The sequence below is a fragment of the Trichosurus vulpecula genome, chromosome 1, assembly GCF_011100635.1.
Source record: "Trichosurus vulpecula isolate mTriVul1 chromosome 1, mTriVul1.pri, whole genome shotgun sequence".
NCBI lineage: Eukaryota > Metazoa > Chordata > Mammalia > Diprotodontia > Phalangeridae > Trichosurus > Trichosurus vulpecula.
In genome coordinates, this window is record NC_050573.1 from 12,752,760 (window position 1) to 12,765,976 (window position 13,217).

Sequence of the window (13,217 nt, forward strand, 5' to 3'; positions counted from 1 at the left end):
ATGACCAGGGCTCCTCGGGACGTCCAGCCTCCTTTCTGGCTCTCTGTGGAGGACACCCAGCCTGGCGCCCTGACTCGGGTGCCATCCTGAGTCTGCAGGTCTGTGTGGGTAGCGGAGGCAGCAGGGGGTTCAACTAACCTGGGGATAGAAGGTGGACGGTGCCACACGTGGGCTGCGGACAGACTCCGTAAAGAAGGCCCCCTCCTGAAGGCAGCAGAGGAAAAGGCAGCAGCCGGGTCAAGGCAGTGAAGTAACAGAAACAGGCACCAGCAGGCGATCACCAGGGGCAGTGGGCAAGGCAGAGGAGAAAAAAATGGAGGGAAGAACAAGAGGATAGGAGATGAAAAAATCAAAGACTTCTGTGGGGAATGGGGGGGCAGTAGAGGGGCGCCTGTGGCAGCAGGGAATGATAGCCCGGCCCCCCAGGGCCTTCCCAGCACTTGGGGCAGGGGCGGGGCAGTCTCTAGCTCCACAGATGCAAGGGGCCCAGAGGCCTTGGATCCCCGGGTACAGAGCGGGCACAGCACCAAGCTCAAGCCGGCCATGCCTCCGTAACATTGTCGTGTCAGGCACACAAGCAGCAAGCATTTATGAAGCACCTACTCTGAGCCAGGCCCCGCACTAAGCACTAGAGATGCCAAGGAAAAGCCAAGAGACAAAGAGAAAAGGAAGAACTGAGGGCAGGAGCTTGTCCCATTGTGCCCTAAATGAGCAACCTGTGGAACAGACCCTGGCACACTTTCCTCTGGGGGGCCCTTTCCCCCTGCAAATACACAGGGAAGAATCCAAGTTTGAGAACCAGAGAGGGCCTTCAAGGCCATTCACTACTACTTAGAGAAGGGGAAGCCGAGGCTCACTGAGTGGAAGTCATCTGCTGGAGGTTGCGGGAATTCTCACTTGGGCCCCTAAGCTGTTTCTCCTTCTCCACTAAGCCTGAGAGTGAGGGACTCAGACATGGCTCCCCGGCTGAGGAGAGGATTGGACACATGCCCCACATCCGGGGCGCTTCCTCGGGGGCTTCCTGGCACCTCCTTTGGTCAGTCTGCTTCTCGTTCCTGGATCACCAATGTCCTGTCCTTAAACACAGCTGTCATTTCCCAGAAGTCTCCTCCCTCCACAGAGACCTGGGGATCCTTTCACAGAGCACAGAGACCCCTGAGTCCAACCCCTTCATTTTACGAAAGGATGGGCTCAGGGAGAAGAAAAGAGCCCCGAAGGTCCTTGGGTGGATTCGAACCCATGTCCTCTGACTCCACAGCCGGCACTCCTCAATCACCCTGCCTTCCTCAGGACGGCCACCACACTTGCCCGGGCCGTCTCTCTTCTTTAGGAGCCTGCTCCCACTCTCTGGAATCGCAGAGGAGGCAGTAGGGCCGGAGGGTTTCCTCGGAGGCTACCCCTTCATCAGCCTTCGGGGTTTTTTGAACTTGCCTGCTTCGATCCCAAGATGTTTGAGTCCCAGCTCCGCCCCTCCCTAGCCGGGTGACCTTGGGCCAGTCACTACCCCGGTCCTGGTGTCTGTGAAATAAGGTGCACAGGAGACAGCCTCTCTGAGGTCCCTCCTGCCTCCATCCAGCCCTGCTCTCTGCACTGGGCTCCGGGCCCATCTCCCCAATCACATGCCGCCCACCTCAGGCTTGATGCCCCATAGGAGCAGAGCTCATCCCCTCCCTGCCCCCACTTCTCTTCAGAGCTTCCTTACATCTATCCCCTCGAGAGCTTAACAGGCACTAAGACTTTGGGGACACCCTCTATGTACTTCTTGATTCCCCCAGTGAAACGTAGGCTCCCTAAGAGTAGGGAGAGCAGCCGGGTCTGGAGTCAGGAGGAACTGAGTTCAAATCTGGCCTCAGACATTGACTAGCTGTGTGACTCTGGGCAAGTCACTTCACCCTGTTTGCCTCAGTTTCCTCATCTGTAAAATGAGCTGGAGAAGGAAATGGCAAATCCCCGTAGTACCTCTGCCAAGAAAACCCCCAACGGGGTCACGAAGAGTCAAACACGAGAGAAACAACGGCACAACAAAGCAATTTGCTCCCTGCCAGGCTCTCTGGCCTACAGTTGGCAGACAGGGCTCTCTTCCTTCCTTTCTTTCCTTCTTCCTCCAATCAGGACTGGCGTTCTCCAGTCCTAGAGCCCCTCGCCCATTCTCTGGGGTCTTTCAAGTACATCCACCAGTTTTTCTTAGTACCTGAGGATGTAGTTTTCTCCCTCTGGGGCAAGTGACTAATTTATCTAAGGCGCCTGGGCACCCTCTTACTAGCGCCTTAGTGATTCTGAACATCCACTCCCTATGGGTCATTAACCAGCTTGAAGATGGCACGTTTCCCAGTCCCCAGTCAACCTCATCACCTCCTCTGAATTAACTCCACTTTGCCAATGTTTCTCATACAATGTGGACCCCAAGCTGGCGACCACCCTGCGGCTTGAGAGGATGGAACCCACCCAACTAGTAATGCAGCCACATGTGGAGACTGCTCGTCGGCCGCCATGTCTGTCTCTGCTGATTCGGGCCGAGCGTGCGAATCCCCTCTGACTCGCACGTCTCGTCTTTCCCCTATGAACCGGTGCCTCACCACTTCTTCCCGGTGCTGCCTTATTTACATTCATTCTTTTCAACTTTCATTGGCCAGATCTGGCCCATTGTTCTGGTGGGCCGAGGTCTGGGGAGCTGCAGCACGTTAGGCGTCACCAATCCCTACTGGAGACGAGAACCCAGCTGTAGAACAGCGTGGCCCAGATGCCCCCTCAGTCTCTCCTAAGCCGTGATTCTCCAATGTGGAGATTTGTCCAAGGTGAAGGAGTGAGTCAGTGGTAGGGCTGGGCCTCCGGGTCGGACAGGTCTCCTGAACCCTTGAATCTGACCCCCGAGGCAGCCACGCCACGCCACGCCATGCTGTGTACAGTGGATTGGAGTCTTAGAGCCGTAGGAGAAGCAAACAAAGCCAAGCCTCCGGCTGCTGAGCTCAGGAGGCATGTGGCAGCTGCACTCTGCACACAAGGCACCCCCCATCTCCTGAGAACAGACATGCTCTTGCTCCTTCTGATCCCACCCCTCTGCTTCCCACACTGCCTCTTCTAATGCCCAGGGCGCTGCTCACCAGGTGAGCTAAAGCTTGGCTGAAACTGGGGCCAGCTTGTACTCCTAAGGATACTCCTGGGCCTGCTTAGCCCAGGCTGCCAAAGAGGCTGCTGAGGACTGAGCCCCGTGGGTGCCCAGACAAGGTGCTGCCTGGTGATGCGGGGCCCTGAATCAAGGATGCTCACGCATGCCCACCTGGGGCCAACCACCGTCAGCACACACATGCCCCTGTGCATCAGGCCGGACTTGTCACTGCAAGAATGGGAAAAAAAAGCTAGCAGTTCAGTCTGCTGAGCCCACCAGCTTCTTACCCCAGGTCCCAGCAGGCCAACCTCAAACACAGTCAGCTCTCAATGAGACATCAGTAAAGGCAAGGGTGACCCAAAGGTTCTCAGATGGGGTCTGTGGAGGGGTCCCGGGATTGTGTTTGAATGGGACATGGATAAGGGTCACACAGGGTAGGCCGACAAGACGGGGTTCAATCCGCAAGGTTGGAGGGAACACCCACACCGATGAGATCACAGCTCTAGTGGGGTATCTTGATACTAGCTGACCATGGATGTCTCTGATTCTGGGAACTAATAATTTTCCCAACAAAATAATAAAGCTCCCCATAAAGGCCTGACTCACTAAACTCCCCCTCCTCCCTTGGCCCTCCCACTAAATTCCTCCCCCACTGAGCTGAGAAGAGACTGAATCACCTCTGACTAGAACAAAGGACCAATGGCAGAGGGACCAATGATCAAGCCTACTGACAAAGGCCTTCGTCTGGGGTGTGCCCAAGTACATCGTGATCTCTCCATGACAATCTGGTATCTCACAGCTCATTTTCAAAAGTTGGTCTTTTTAAAAATAATGTTTAGTTGTTCATTTTCCAAACTTAAGTCCATGTTTCTTTCATGATGAATAAAAATAACACCCTCTAGGACTGAAAGTCAATAAATGCTCCTATTTTAAAAGTAAAAAAATAAAAATTAAAAATAAATAAAATGAACTTGCCTGGGTGTGCGCCTACCCTGATGAAGCGCGGTGGGCCCATCTACAGTGCACTAACGACGTATTTGTCAAAGTCACACAAGTCTGTGACAACATCCACGCTCTCGAGAGCACTGATGCTCTCTGGGTCTGCTATGTCTAACAGCTGTGGCCAAAGCAAGACACATGAACCAGGGAGCATGAGACTGTTCCAGGAGCTCACCATCTTCCCAAGCCTTGGGCAGGATGGTCCCCAAAACAGCAAGGGCTTGACAAGTTCATCTACCTCACGCAGAGAAGTTAAGGCTATAACCAAGGGAAAGCCTGCAGGCCCCTCAGGCGCCAGTCAGGGACGCCTGGACGCCTGGCAGCTAAAGTTACAGCGGAGGCCGGCCAGCAACAGCCCAGAGCAAGGAATTCGTCCAGTTAGTGGGAGAGTAATTAGTGAAGCATTCTGGAAGGAAAGGATTAATTAGCTCACCCCCAAGGCCCATAGGAAGTCAGAGGGGACATTAGGCTCACCAGCGAGGGCCGCAGCCCTCCAGGGGCTGTCCTTGCTCACCTTTCGAGGACTGTCCAGGTAGGTGGGCGTGAGAGCCACCCCACTGTTCTCTGCTGGATGAGTGGGGCCCTTGCCAGCATGCAGACTGCTTTGCTGCTCTCCCAAGCACCTAAAGGAAGGGTGGAGAACAGTCTGAGGCCCGATTCTGGTATCTCCATGACAACTTAGCCGCTGCTGGAACAGACAGCACGGCCCTGACTGCCCCTTCCTGGTCTGTGCAGGAGGACCCTGGGACCCAATCTGACTGCTGACAGTGTCTGGCCGGGAGGCCGGGAACAAGAGGAGCCTCTGAGCCTCGGCTTTTTCATCTGTGAAACAGTATTGAGCTCCCAGAGTTGCTATGAGGGAGGCTGCTCTCTCTAGGTGTCGCCTGGTCCTAGGCCTGGAAGTCTCTACACGGCCGTTCTCCCCATCCGTCACGGGCTGCTTGAGGGGGCAGTACTGATTATCTTTATATACGCCTCCCCCAGTATTATATCCAGTAGGAGCCTAATAAGCGTTTGTCAAATGATGTCCAGCATTGAAAGGCCTTTCCTAAAATGAAGGCCCTTGCTCAGGTCACTTCCCATCTCTGGGACTTAGCTTGCTTTTCTTAAGCTGACGGCTCTGGACAAGGTGATCTCCGAGGGAGCTTCCAGGGCTAACAAACATGCTTTCACTGCCCTGAGGCAGGGGGTCCTAACTAGTGACTCTAGTTCCAAAGGCCCAAGCTGCCCAGCTATAGAGGCTCCAGAATAAATGATTCCCCAGAAGGCCATAGTCTGTTTCTACCGCCCACAGTGGGAGGGAGCTCAAGGCTACATCAGTAGGCGTTACCTCTGAGTAGCCCAAGCGAGAACAGGGCTCCATGTGGGCAGGAAGCAGCAATCTGATTTCCTTCCCCGCCCCCACCCCTTCTGCCAAGGGTCTGGCTAACAAGCTAACATTTTAAATTGGAGAACACCTTCTCCAGGTCCATCAATCATCGCCCACTTGAGAAGGCATGACTGCATCTGGTGAGGCCATGGGAGCGGGGAAACAGGGCACCCCAGGACCCTCAGCAGTCATGTGGCCCAGCTAAGAACCTGTAGTGACTCCTCCAACATCACCCCCAGGCCAATGACACCATTGGCCAGCCAGCTGGCAGAGGAACATGGCAGCCAAAAGGGCAGCTTGGCATTGGCAGGACTATAGATGAGTGGAGATGACCTGTGCTAAGCCTGAAAAGGGGCTGGGACCAGACTGAAAAGGGCAAGTCTGTGTTTCATCCTGGGAGCAACGGCGGGGGTGGGGGGGGGGTTCCCAGTTTATTGAGTAGTAGGAAGGACATAGCAGCTAAGGTTTGTGCTTCAAGAAGATGGACAGCAGGGGCAAGGCAGCCAGTGGCAGCCAGGGTACCAGGCCAGGTATGAGAAGGAGGCCTCGACCCAAGGCAGAAGAGATGCTGTGGGGGCAGAATGGACAAGACTCGCCAGTTGACTGAATCTGAGGGGTGAGGGAGAAGGAAGAAGCACAGATGATGCCATGGCAGGGGAGCTGGCGGAAGGACTGAATGCTGAGCCTCCCCTGAGCGAAGGAGCCCCAGTCTTCGCCTGGCTGCCCTACTCTGTGCATCCTTGACTTCTCCCCCATCCCCTTAGTAGGCCTCTCCTTCCCCCATGTCAGGGTGTCTCCTCCTTCCTGGCCTGGCCACCCTACTCTGTGCATCCCCTTCTTCACCCCCACGCCCTCATCAGGCCTCTCGTTCCCCCACCCACCATCTTCCCCCTAAGACTCTAAGCCCCTTGGGGGCAGGCGCAGGGCCTGGCACATCAGGGGCGCTTGATCTTAACACTTCCCCTCTGAGATTATCCCCAGTTCATCCTGTCTACATCCTGTCTGTCCACAGTTGACTGTGACCCTCCAGAAGCTGGGCCTGTGCTTCTGCCTTCTCTGTATCCCTGGCACTTGACCTACAGGTACATGACAAAGTCCCCCACCCCAATCCGGTACATCTGACTCTGCTCCATATGTGCAGGCTACAGGCCATGCACCTCACCCCCCACTCTCTGGGCCCCTGACCTCTTTGCCCCACAGTGCACGGGGCTCACCTGGACTCCCATTTCTGGAGCCCACCCACAAGGATGAAGCACTTTCCCACAATGCCCTGGGAAGCACGTGGCCCAAGTATCCCTTATCTGGGAGAATCCAAGGAGGTGAAGGGGATTGTCCATATGGCCTTCAAGGCCCCCGGCTGGCTGAGAAAACCCAGGCTCCCCAATTCCTCCATGAGGCCAACCTGCCACTAAAGGCAGCCCCCACTTTCTCCAGCAGGAGACAAAGGTTCCCCACCTCTGGGACAGAAAGATGAGGCTCACCACCTACCCCTCTGCCTCCTTCATCACTTCTATGGACAGCCAACACTTAACATTTTCAAACTGGGAAACACCTTCTTCTCAACTTTCTTTTCCAGATTTGTCAGGCAGAGGCTCCTTGGAATAGTCTAAGGTCTGACTCATTATAAAATAAAAATAAACCTCCTCCCCACCTCCAGGAGCTTCACACCCCTCCTATCTCCACATGTTTCCCATTCCTTTTTCCAGTGGAACAAGGGCTGCATTCATCAACATAGGGAGCCCACAGAGCAGAGGGCCAGCTGGGGTCTCTCCATGGCCCAAGGAGCATATCAGGGAACCAGCTCCCCTGATAATGGCAGCCAGGTGGGACAGTAGCTGGAGTCCTGGACCTGGAGTCAGGAAGGCCGGAGTTCAAATCCAGCCTTGGACATTTCCCAGTTGTGTGACCACAGCAAGCCACTCTACCTTGTCTGCCTCAGTTTCCTCATCTGTAAATTGGGGATAATAATAGCACCTACCAGCACCTTTGTGAGGGTCAAACCAGATAATATTTCTAAAGTATGTTGTAAACCTTAAACTATTATCTAAATGCTGGTTGCTATCATCACCACCACCATCGCCACCACCACCACCATCACCACCACTGCCGCCGCCACCGCCGCCATCACCACCACCACCACCACCACCACCACCACCACCACCACCACCACCAACGCCATCATCCCCAAAGCTGCCCCTGGATTGTCTTCCTCTCAATCCACATTTAACAGTTACTGCATGGGACGAGACTTGCTCAGTTGGCTTCCAAGGGCAGAAAGAACCAGAAGTAATGGGGGCGGTGGGGTGGGGAGGCGTGAGTTCTGGCAGCTGGAGAAGGCTCCCTGACATCAGGGCTGCCCACTGTGGGGTGGGAGGCTCCATGCAGAGGCTGGAGGATCCCTTGTTGAGGCTCTTTCCATGGGGACTTCTCTGCAAAAATGGGCAGGGCCAGAGGGCTCCTGGGATCCCTTCCATTCTGGGCTTCGGGGCATCCTAGTGTCTCTTCCTGGGAATGATTCCTACCACCACAGCCCTGGCCTTGCTCCTCTCACTTCGAGGCCATTGGAATCTCCCAACTGGCTTTGCCTCCAGGCTCTCCTACACACCTGGGCCACACTCACCTTCCTAAAGGACAACCTTGACCTTGACCATGACCAACAACATGCAATGGTTTGCTCCCGATGCCTACAGGCCAAGGCTCACCAGAGCTGGGGCTAGAGAGAGTTAATGGAATCTGATCATCTTACTTTCCGGTGCATGAGATCATAGAAAAGGGCCTTAGAACTCACTCAGTATAGCTGCTCAATCAGAGATGACAGAAGCGTGTCACCCAGAGGCCGAGGATGAGGGCCACTTGCCAGGATGTTCAACCCGAGGCCTCTTACTCCAAATCCAGTGATCTTCCCGCAGCACTGTGCAACCAACATCTGAGGTTCTCACAATCAGGTCCTGCCCTACCCATCCACTCTAAGCTTTGAAGAAGCCGCAATCTCAACCTGGGACAGCCTTTCCATACCTGAACTCCTGCTCCTGATGAGGGCTGCCTCACACTGCCTTCCCCATCTAGACTGGCCCTAGCCACACTTCCCTTCACACCCCAGACATCTTGTGGCCAGCCCTTCCTCCTCCTCCCCTCCCCCCTCTTTCCAATCAACTCAGTCAAACCCAGTGTGCACATCAGACTCTCCCTGACTCTCCTCGTCACATGCAGCAGTCACTTTCTGCCTCCCAGCCCACTGAATATTTCCATTTTTTCTAGTTCAGTTCCTCCTGATCATTCCCTCGGCCTTTTAGGAGATGAGATTATCATTAATGGCCACTGTAGACAGACCTTTCAAGGGCACAGACTGTGAGCCACCCGTGCCTCCTCATCCTGTAGGACTCCTGTCCTTGCGATCCCCCACAGAGAGGCCGCCCGACCTGCTGGGGGTGCTTCTTCTAGGTCCCACCATCGGTGATTCTCAAAGTGTGGCCCCCAGGGGTCCCTGAGACACTCTCCGGAGGCTCTCACGGGTCAAACTACTTTCATAATAATATTGTGACGTTATGCATCTATCCAAATACTCCCCCCTTTGCCAACTGCACATGTGTGCAAGGCCAGACTTTGTTCAAACACTTCAACCACAACAACATTATCACAACAGACTGGAAACAGAAGCGTGGGAGAATCCAGCTGTCTTCTATTAAGGCAGACATTAAAGAAATTGGCAAAAAAAACCATGTAAAACAAGGCCACTTTTCATGACATTTTTTGAGTTAGAAAATAGTTATTTTTCATAGAAAACGTTATGTTAACATGTAATGGGCTTCTTATTATTTTAAAAAGATTTATCAGTGTTCATTTCTAATGAGGTGAATATTGACAGCTATCAACCGCACGAAGAAAAGCTGAGCAGTAATGAGTGTAAAGAGGTCCACGGTGTGAGCACCCCTGGCCTAGCTATCATGGCGTGCTCCTGAGGGAGGCTGTTCCGGCCTATTGCTCATTCTCAGATGTCCAGCCTCTCTCTCTGATGGAATTCCCTAGGATGACATTCTTGGCCTACTCATCCCTGTCACTCCGCTCTCCATTATCCTGGGAGAGACCCACAACTTTCCTTCTTCAGCCACAGGGGTCTGCCTTGACCCCCCCCACCAAGGAGCAACACTGAGGTCAAAAGGACTGGCCTGAAGTCATCACCTCCCAAATGCTACCCTGTTCTTCCTCCTCCTCTTCCTCTTCATTTCAGGGCCCAGCTGAATGGGGCCATGCCTGGGGTCTGTGTCAGGTACATGTCCTGATGGAGCAGTTCTGTAGGCCAGCCATCACCTGCAGTCCAGAATCCGGACACCCAGTATCCTCATATCTTTGGTTTTACCTTTGTGGATAATGAAGCCAAACTCTCTTGAGTGGTTATGGATCTCCTGTAACAAGCATGGTGCACACAGTCACCTGCAAGCCGCAAGCCGGGGTGCCTGGAGGACACCCCACCATCTCTGGGGAAGCAGAGTGGGCAACCTCCTACGCCTTAATGAGCAAGCACCTCCCAGTTTTAGCACTTGTCTGACATCCAAAATCAGAGGGTCATCAAGCAAAGCTCCCAGTTGTTAAAACCTTTGGAGAATCTCGTGAGATTTTAAAACATGCACAGGAAACACGGAGTCAGAAATGAGCTTTGCATGCAGCAGCCTGCTCTCATAGGTGACCCAAGAGCAGCTTTGTAGCACCAACATGCAGGAAGAACAAGGGATCGCACATCCTCTAACCCTTTGCTCAACAATGTGGCTGTAAGGACACGGTCTGCCACAGAACGTGGTCTGCAAAGGGCTGCCCGGTGCCATCTTCTGCTGCCGGCAAGCAGGCCTGTGGTAGGAATGCTCCTCATGGATGAGAGGGCTCCTCTGCAGGCCAGCATCTTGCCAAGGACGCAGTGAGCCCAATGCCCCTCCGCTGCTTTTCTCTCTCGTGTGCAGTGAACAGCAAATGCTTGTCCGTTAAGGTGGTTTCTGGGTTCTTAGGGGTGCCTCGTTGTGGCGATGGATCAGCACGGGATACGCTTCCTCAGGGAATTGTGATTTTCTGGGTAAGGGTCTATTATTTTATCCACTATCCATTTTGCAGGGCCAAGATTTTGTTCAATTTGCCTCCACTGTACCCGATGGCACCTTCTTTTTATACTTTCGTTTAATTTGGTACAGGCTGTGTGATGGCGACTGGGAAACCTTCCACGTTGGCACTAGATTTCCTGACTGCTAGAATATAGCCAGTTCCATTTTTTGTGACGTCGCATAATAACAGCTAACACACAGCACCTACTATGTGCCAGACACTCTCCTAAGCGCTTCATGTTATTATCTCCTCTGAGCCTCACAACAACGGAGAGGTAGGTGCTGTTACTGTCCTTTTGTACAGATAAGGAAACTGAGGCAAACAGAGGCTTACTCGCCCAGGGTCACACAGCCAGTAAATGTCTGAGGCCGCACTGGAACTTGGGTTTTCCTGACTCTGGGCTGGACGCCAGCCAATATTCTTCTGGAAAGTAATCATGACATAAGTCAATCACCCAATAATGCAGTGCATGCTGATTTAGCTGTCTCTACCTCTCTCTCTAATTCTCTGCTGCAGAAGTGGCAGAGAGAGGCCCCCACCCTGAGCCCTCGCAACTCCCCAGCCAGCCAGCCAGACTCGAGCAGAACTGGGAGATGTTCAGCAAGACAAATAAAGCTCCAAGACAGCCCAGAGAATGTCCACCTGAGGCTTCGTAGGTCGTCTGTGGCCCGGCAGCAGGGACCCCTTTCAGTCTCGGTTTGACTCCCCTGCTCCGGAGGCATCTCCCTGCCCCCTTCTCTGAAGCAGGTGTCGGCTACGATGACTTCCATGGGAATCTTTTGGCAAATGCTCGTCACCAACAGATTACAAGACAGACAAACATCCTGTTGCCTGGGGATACATAATAAAGCTGAGCCTGTGAGCCAGCACAACCTGTGAGCTCTCTTTCCATCCAAGGAGGGACAACTCTCCCATCTTGAGCCAGTCTCCTGCTGTTGTCATGGGATCAAAGATTCAGAGCTGGAAGGGGACGCTGGAGGCCATCAAATCCATCAGGCCATTTTACAGAGGATTTGGAAACAGACCCAAAGGGGGAAGGGATTATCCCAAGGTCATACAGATCCTAAGTGGCAGCAGCAGGATTGGAACCCAGCTCCTCTGGTTCCACTGGCAGTCAATTCTACTTCATGCATCCAAGGACAAGGACCTACACTGGGCATGGTGAGCCTAGAGAAGAGGAGACTGAGCAGGGGCATGAGCGCTGTCTCTGGAGCATGTGAAAGGCTGACCCAGGGAAGAAGGAGGGGGCTGGTTCTGCTTGGCCCAGAGGGCAGAACCAGGACCAGAGAGGGGCTGACTTTGGCTTGACATCAATAAGTCATCCTAACAATAGGAGCCACTCAAACATGGCATGAGTTATTGCACGATGAGCTAGGTCCCCCTGCCCAGGGTCTCCAAGCACAGGTGGGCTATGGCCTTGCAGGGTTTCTGTGATGCGTGTGTTGGACAGGATGGCTGCTGATGTCCCTGTGGCTCCACGACCCAGGGAATGTCTCCAGATGTTCTACAACAGGGGTGACTTCCAGCCTCCTTGGCTTTCTGTTCTGCTGCTCTTGAAGGACACCCCACAACTGGTAGCATTTTGTATTGTTGTTTCATGGGCTGTTGGAGCCATCAACCTCCTCCCCATGGGGCACACAGACCCTTCCAGCCTTAGCTAAGCTGGTCCAGAAGAAGCTGGTCTGGCCTGTGGCCTGGCCTCTGCCTGAAGCCTTCCCAGCACAGAGGAACCCACTAGTACTGGGAGAGCCTTTGAGGACCCTGAGGGGCTTCCAAGCCACTGAGACCCCCAACAGGGGTCAGGCATGAACCCTCTGCACAGGCAGACTGCACCACTCACCAGCTCCAGCTCCCCTCCAATCTCTCTCTCATTTTGATCCTGCTTCACAGCCTCGCTCAAGCCTGGCCTGGTTCATCAAACCTCCCTGACAACTCTCTGCCTCCTATTTATAGAGTACCCCCTATTAATAAAGCAGCTTTCTCCCAAGCCCAACTTCTAAGGAACATAGAAGAGGACCATCAACGTCTCCATTTCACAGGTAAAACCTAGGCCCAGGCACAGGAGAGAACCTGGCTCCCCTTCACAGACACAGCAGACCTCAGCTGACCTGCCGTGAATGTCCCACACCCTCTACCAGGCCATCCTTCAGGAGGCCACGCTGGCTGGTAGTGGCGGCGCACTCCTGACACTCAGGATAGACCTAGCCCGTATTGTTCGCTACCTTTCTGAAGGCCTGTACCCCATTTCTCACCTTGATCCCAAGCTCCTCAACTACTTTTATGCACCCCTGCACTGCCCTATCCTGACAAGAAGCTGCTTGACATAGGCCTGGCCAAGGAGATGCTAGGGCAAAGGTCTGGGACAGTCCTCTGTGTGACCCAAGAGCTTAGCAGAGCCAAGCTGACGAGGCTGAGGCAGGAGCCCCAGGTCAGAATCTCAGCTCGTTGGCTGTATGGCTGTAGGCCAGCCACCTAACCACCTGAAGGCTACCTTCTCCATCTGTAAAAGGGGGATCTGCCCCACACACTCTGGTGTGAAGAAAGGGGCCACATATTTAGTAAGGGTGATTGATTATTGTATGGGGCCAAGTCCCCTCTGTCATGGGGACATTTCTGGTGCTTGAAAGGGCAGAAAAGGAAGGCGGAGACAGTTCT

The 13,217-nt window shown here is 53.8% G+C and overlaps 1 protein-coding gene across 2 annotated transcripts in view; it reads right to left on the reverse strand.

Moving 5' to 3' along the window:
- Positions 1-13,217, reverse strand: part of DEPDC5 (DEP domain containing 5, GATOR1 subcomplex subunit) — a 119,301-nt gene that overhangs the window by 20,484 nt on the left and 85,600 nt on the right. Inside the window, exons 32-33 of one of the 2 annotated variants that reach the window (XM_036769134.1) lie at positions 4,620-4,728; positions 139-204 (exon numbers count right to left, since the gene is read on the reverse strand). In XM_036769134.1, coding sequence (XP_036625029.1) covers positions 139-204; positions 4,620-4,728 — 175 coding nt within the window. The remainder of the gene's footprint in view (positions 1-138; positions 205-4,619; positions 4,729-13,217) is intronic. The other variant, XM_036769142.1, reaches the window with a different exon arrangement.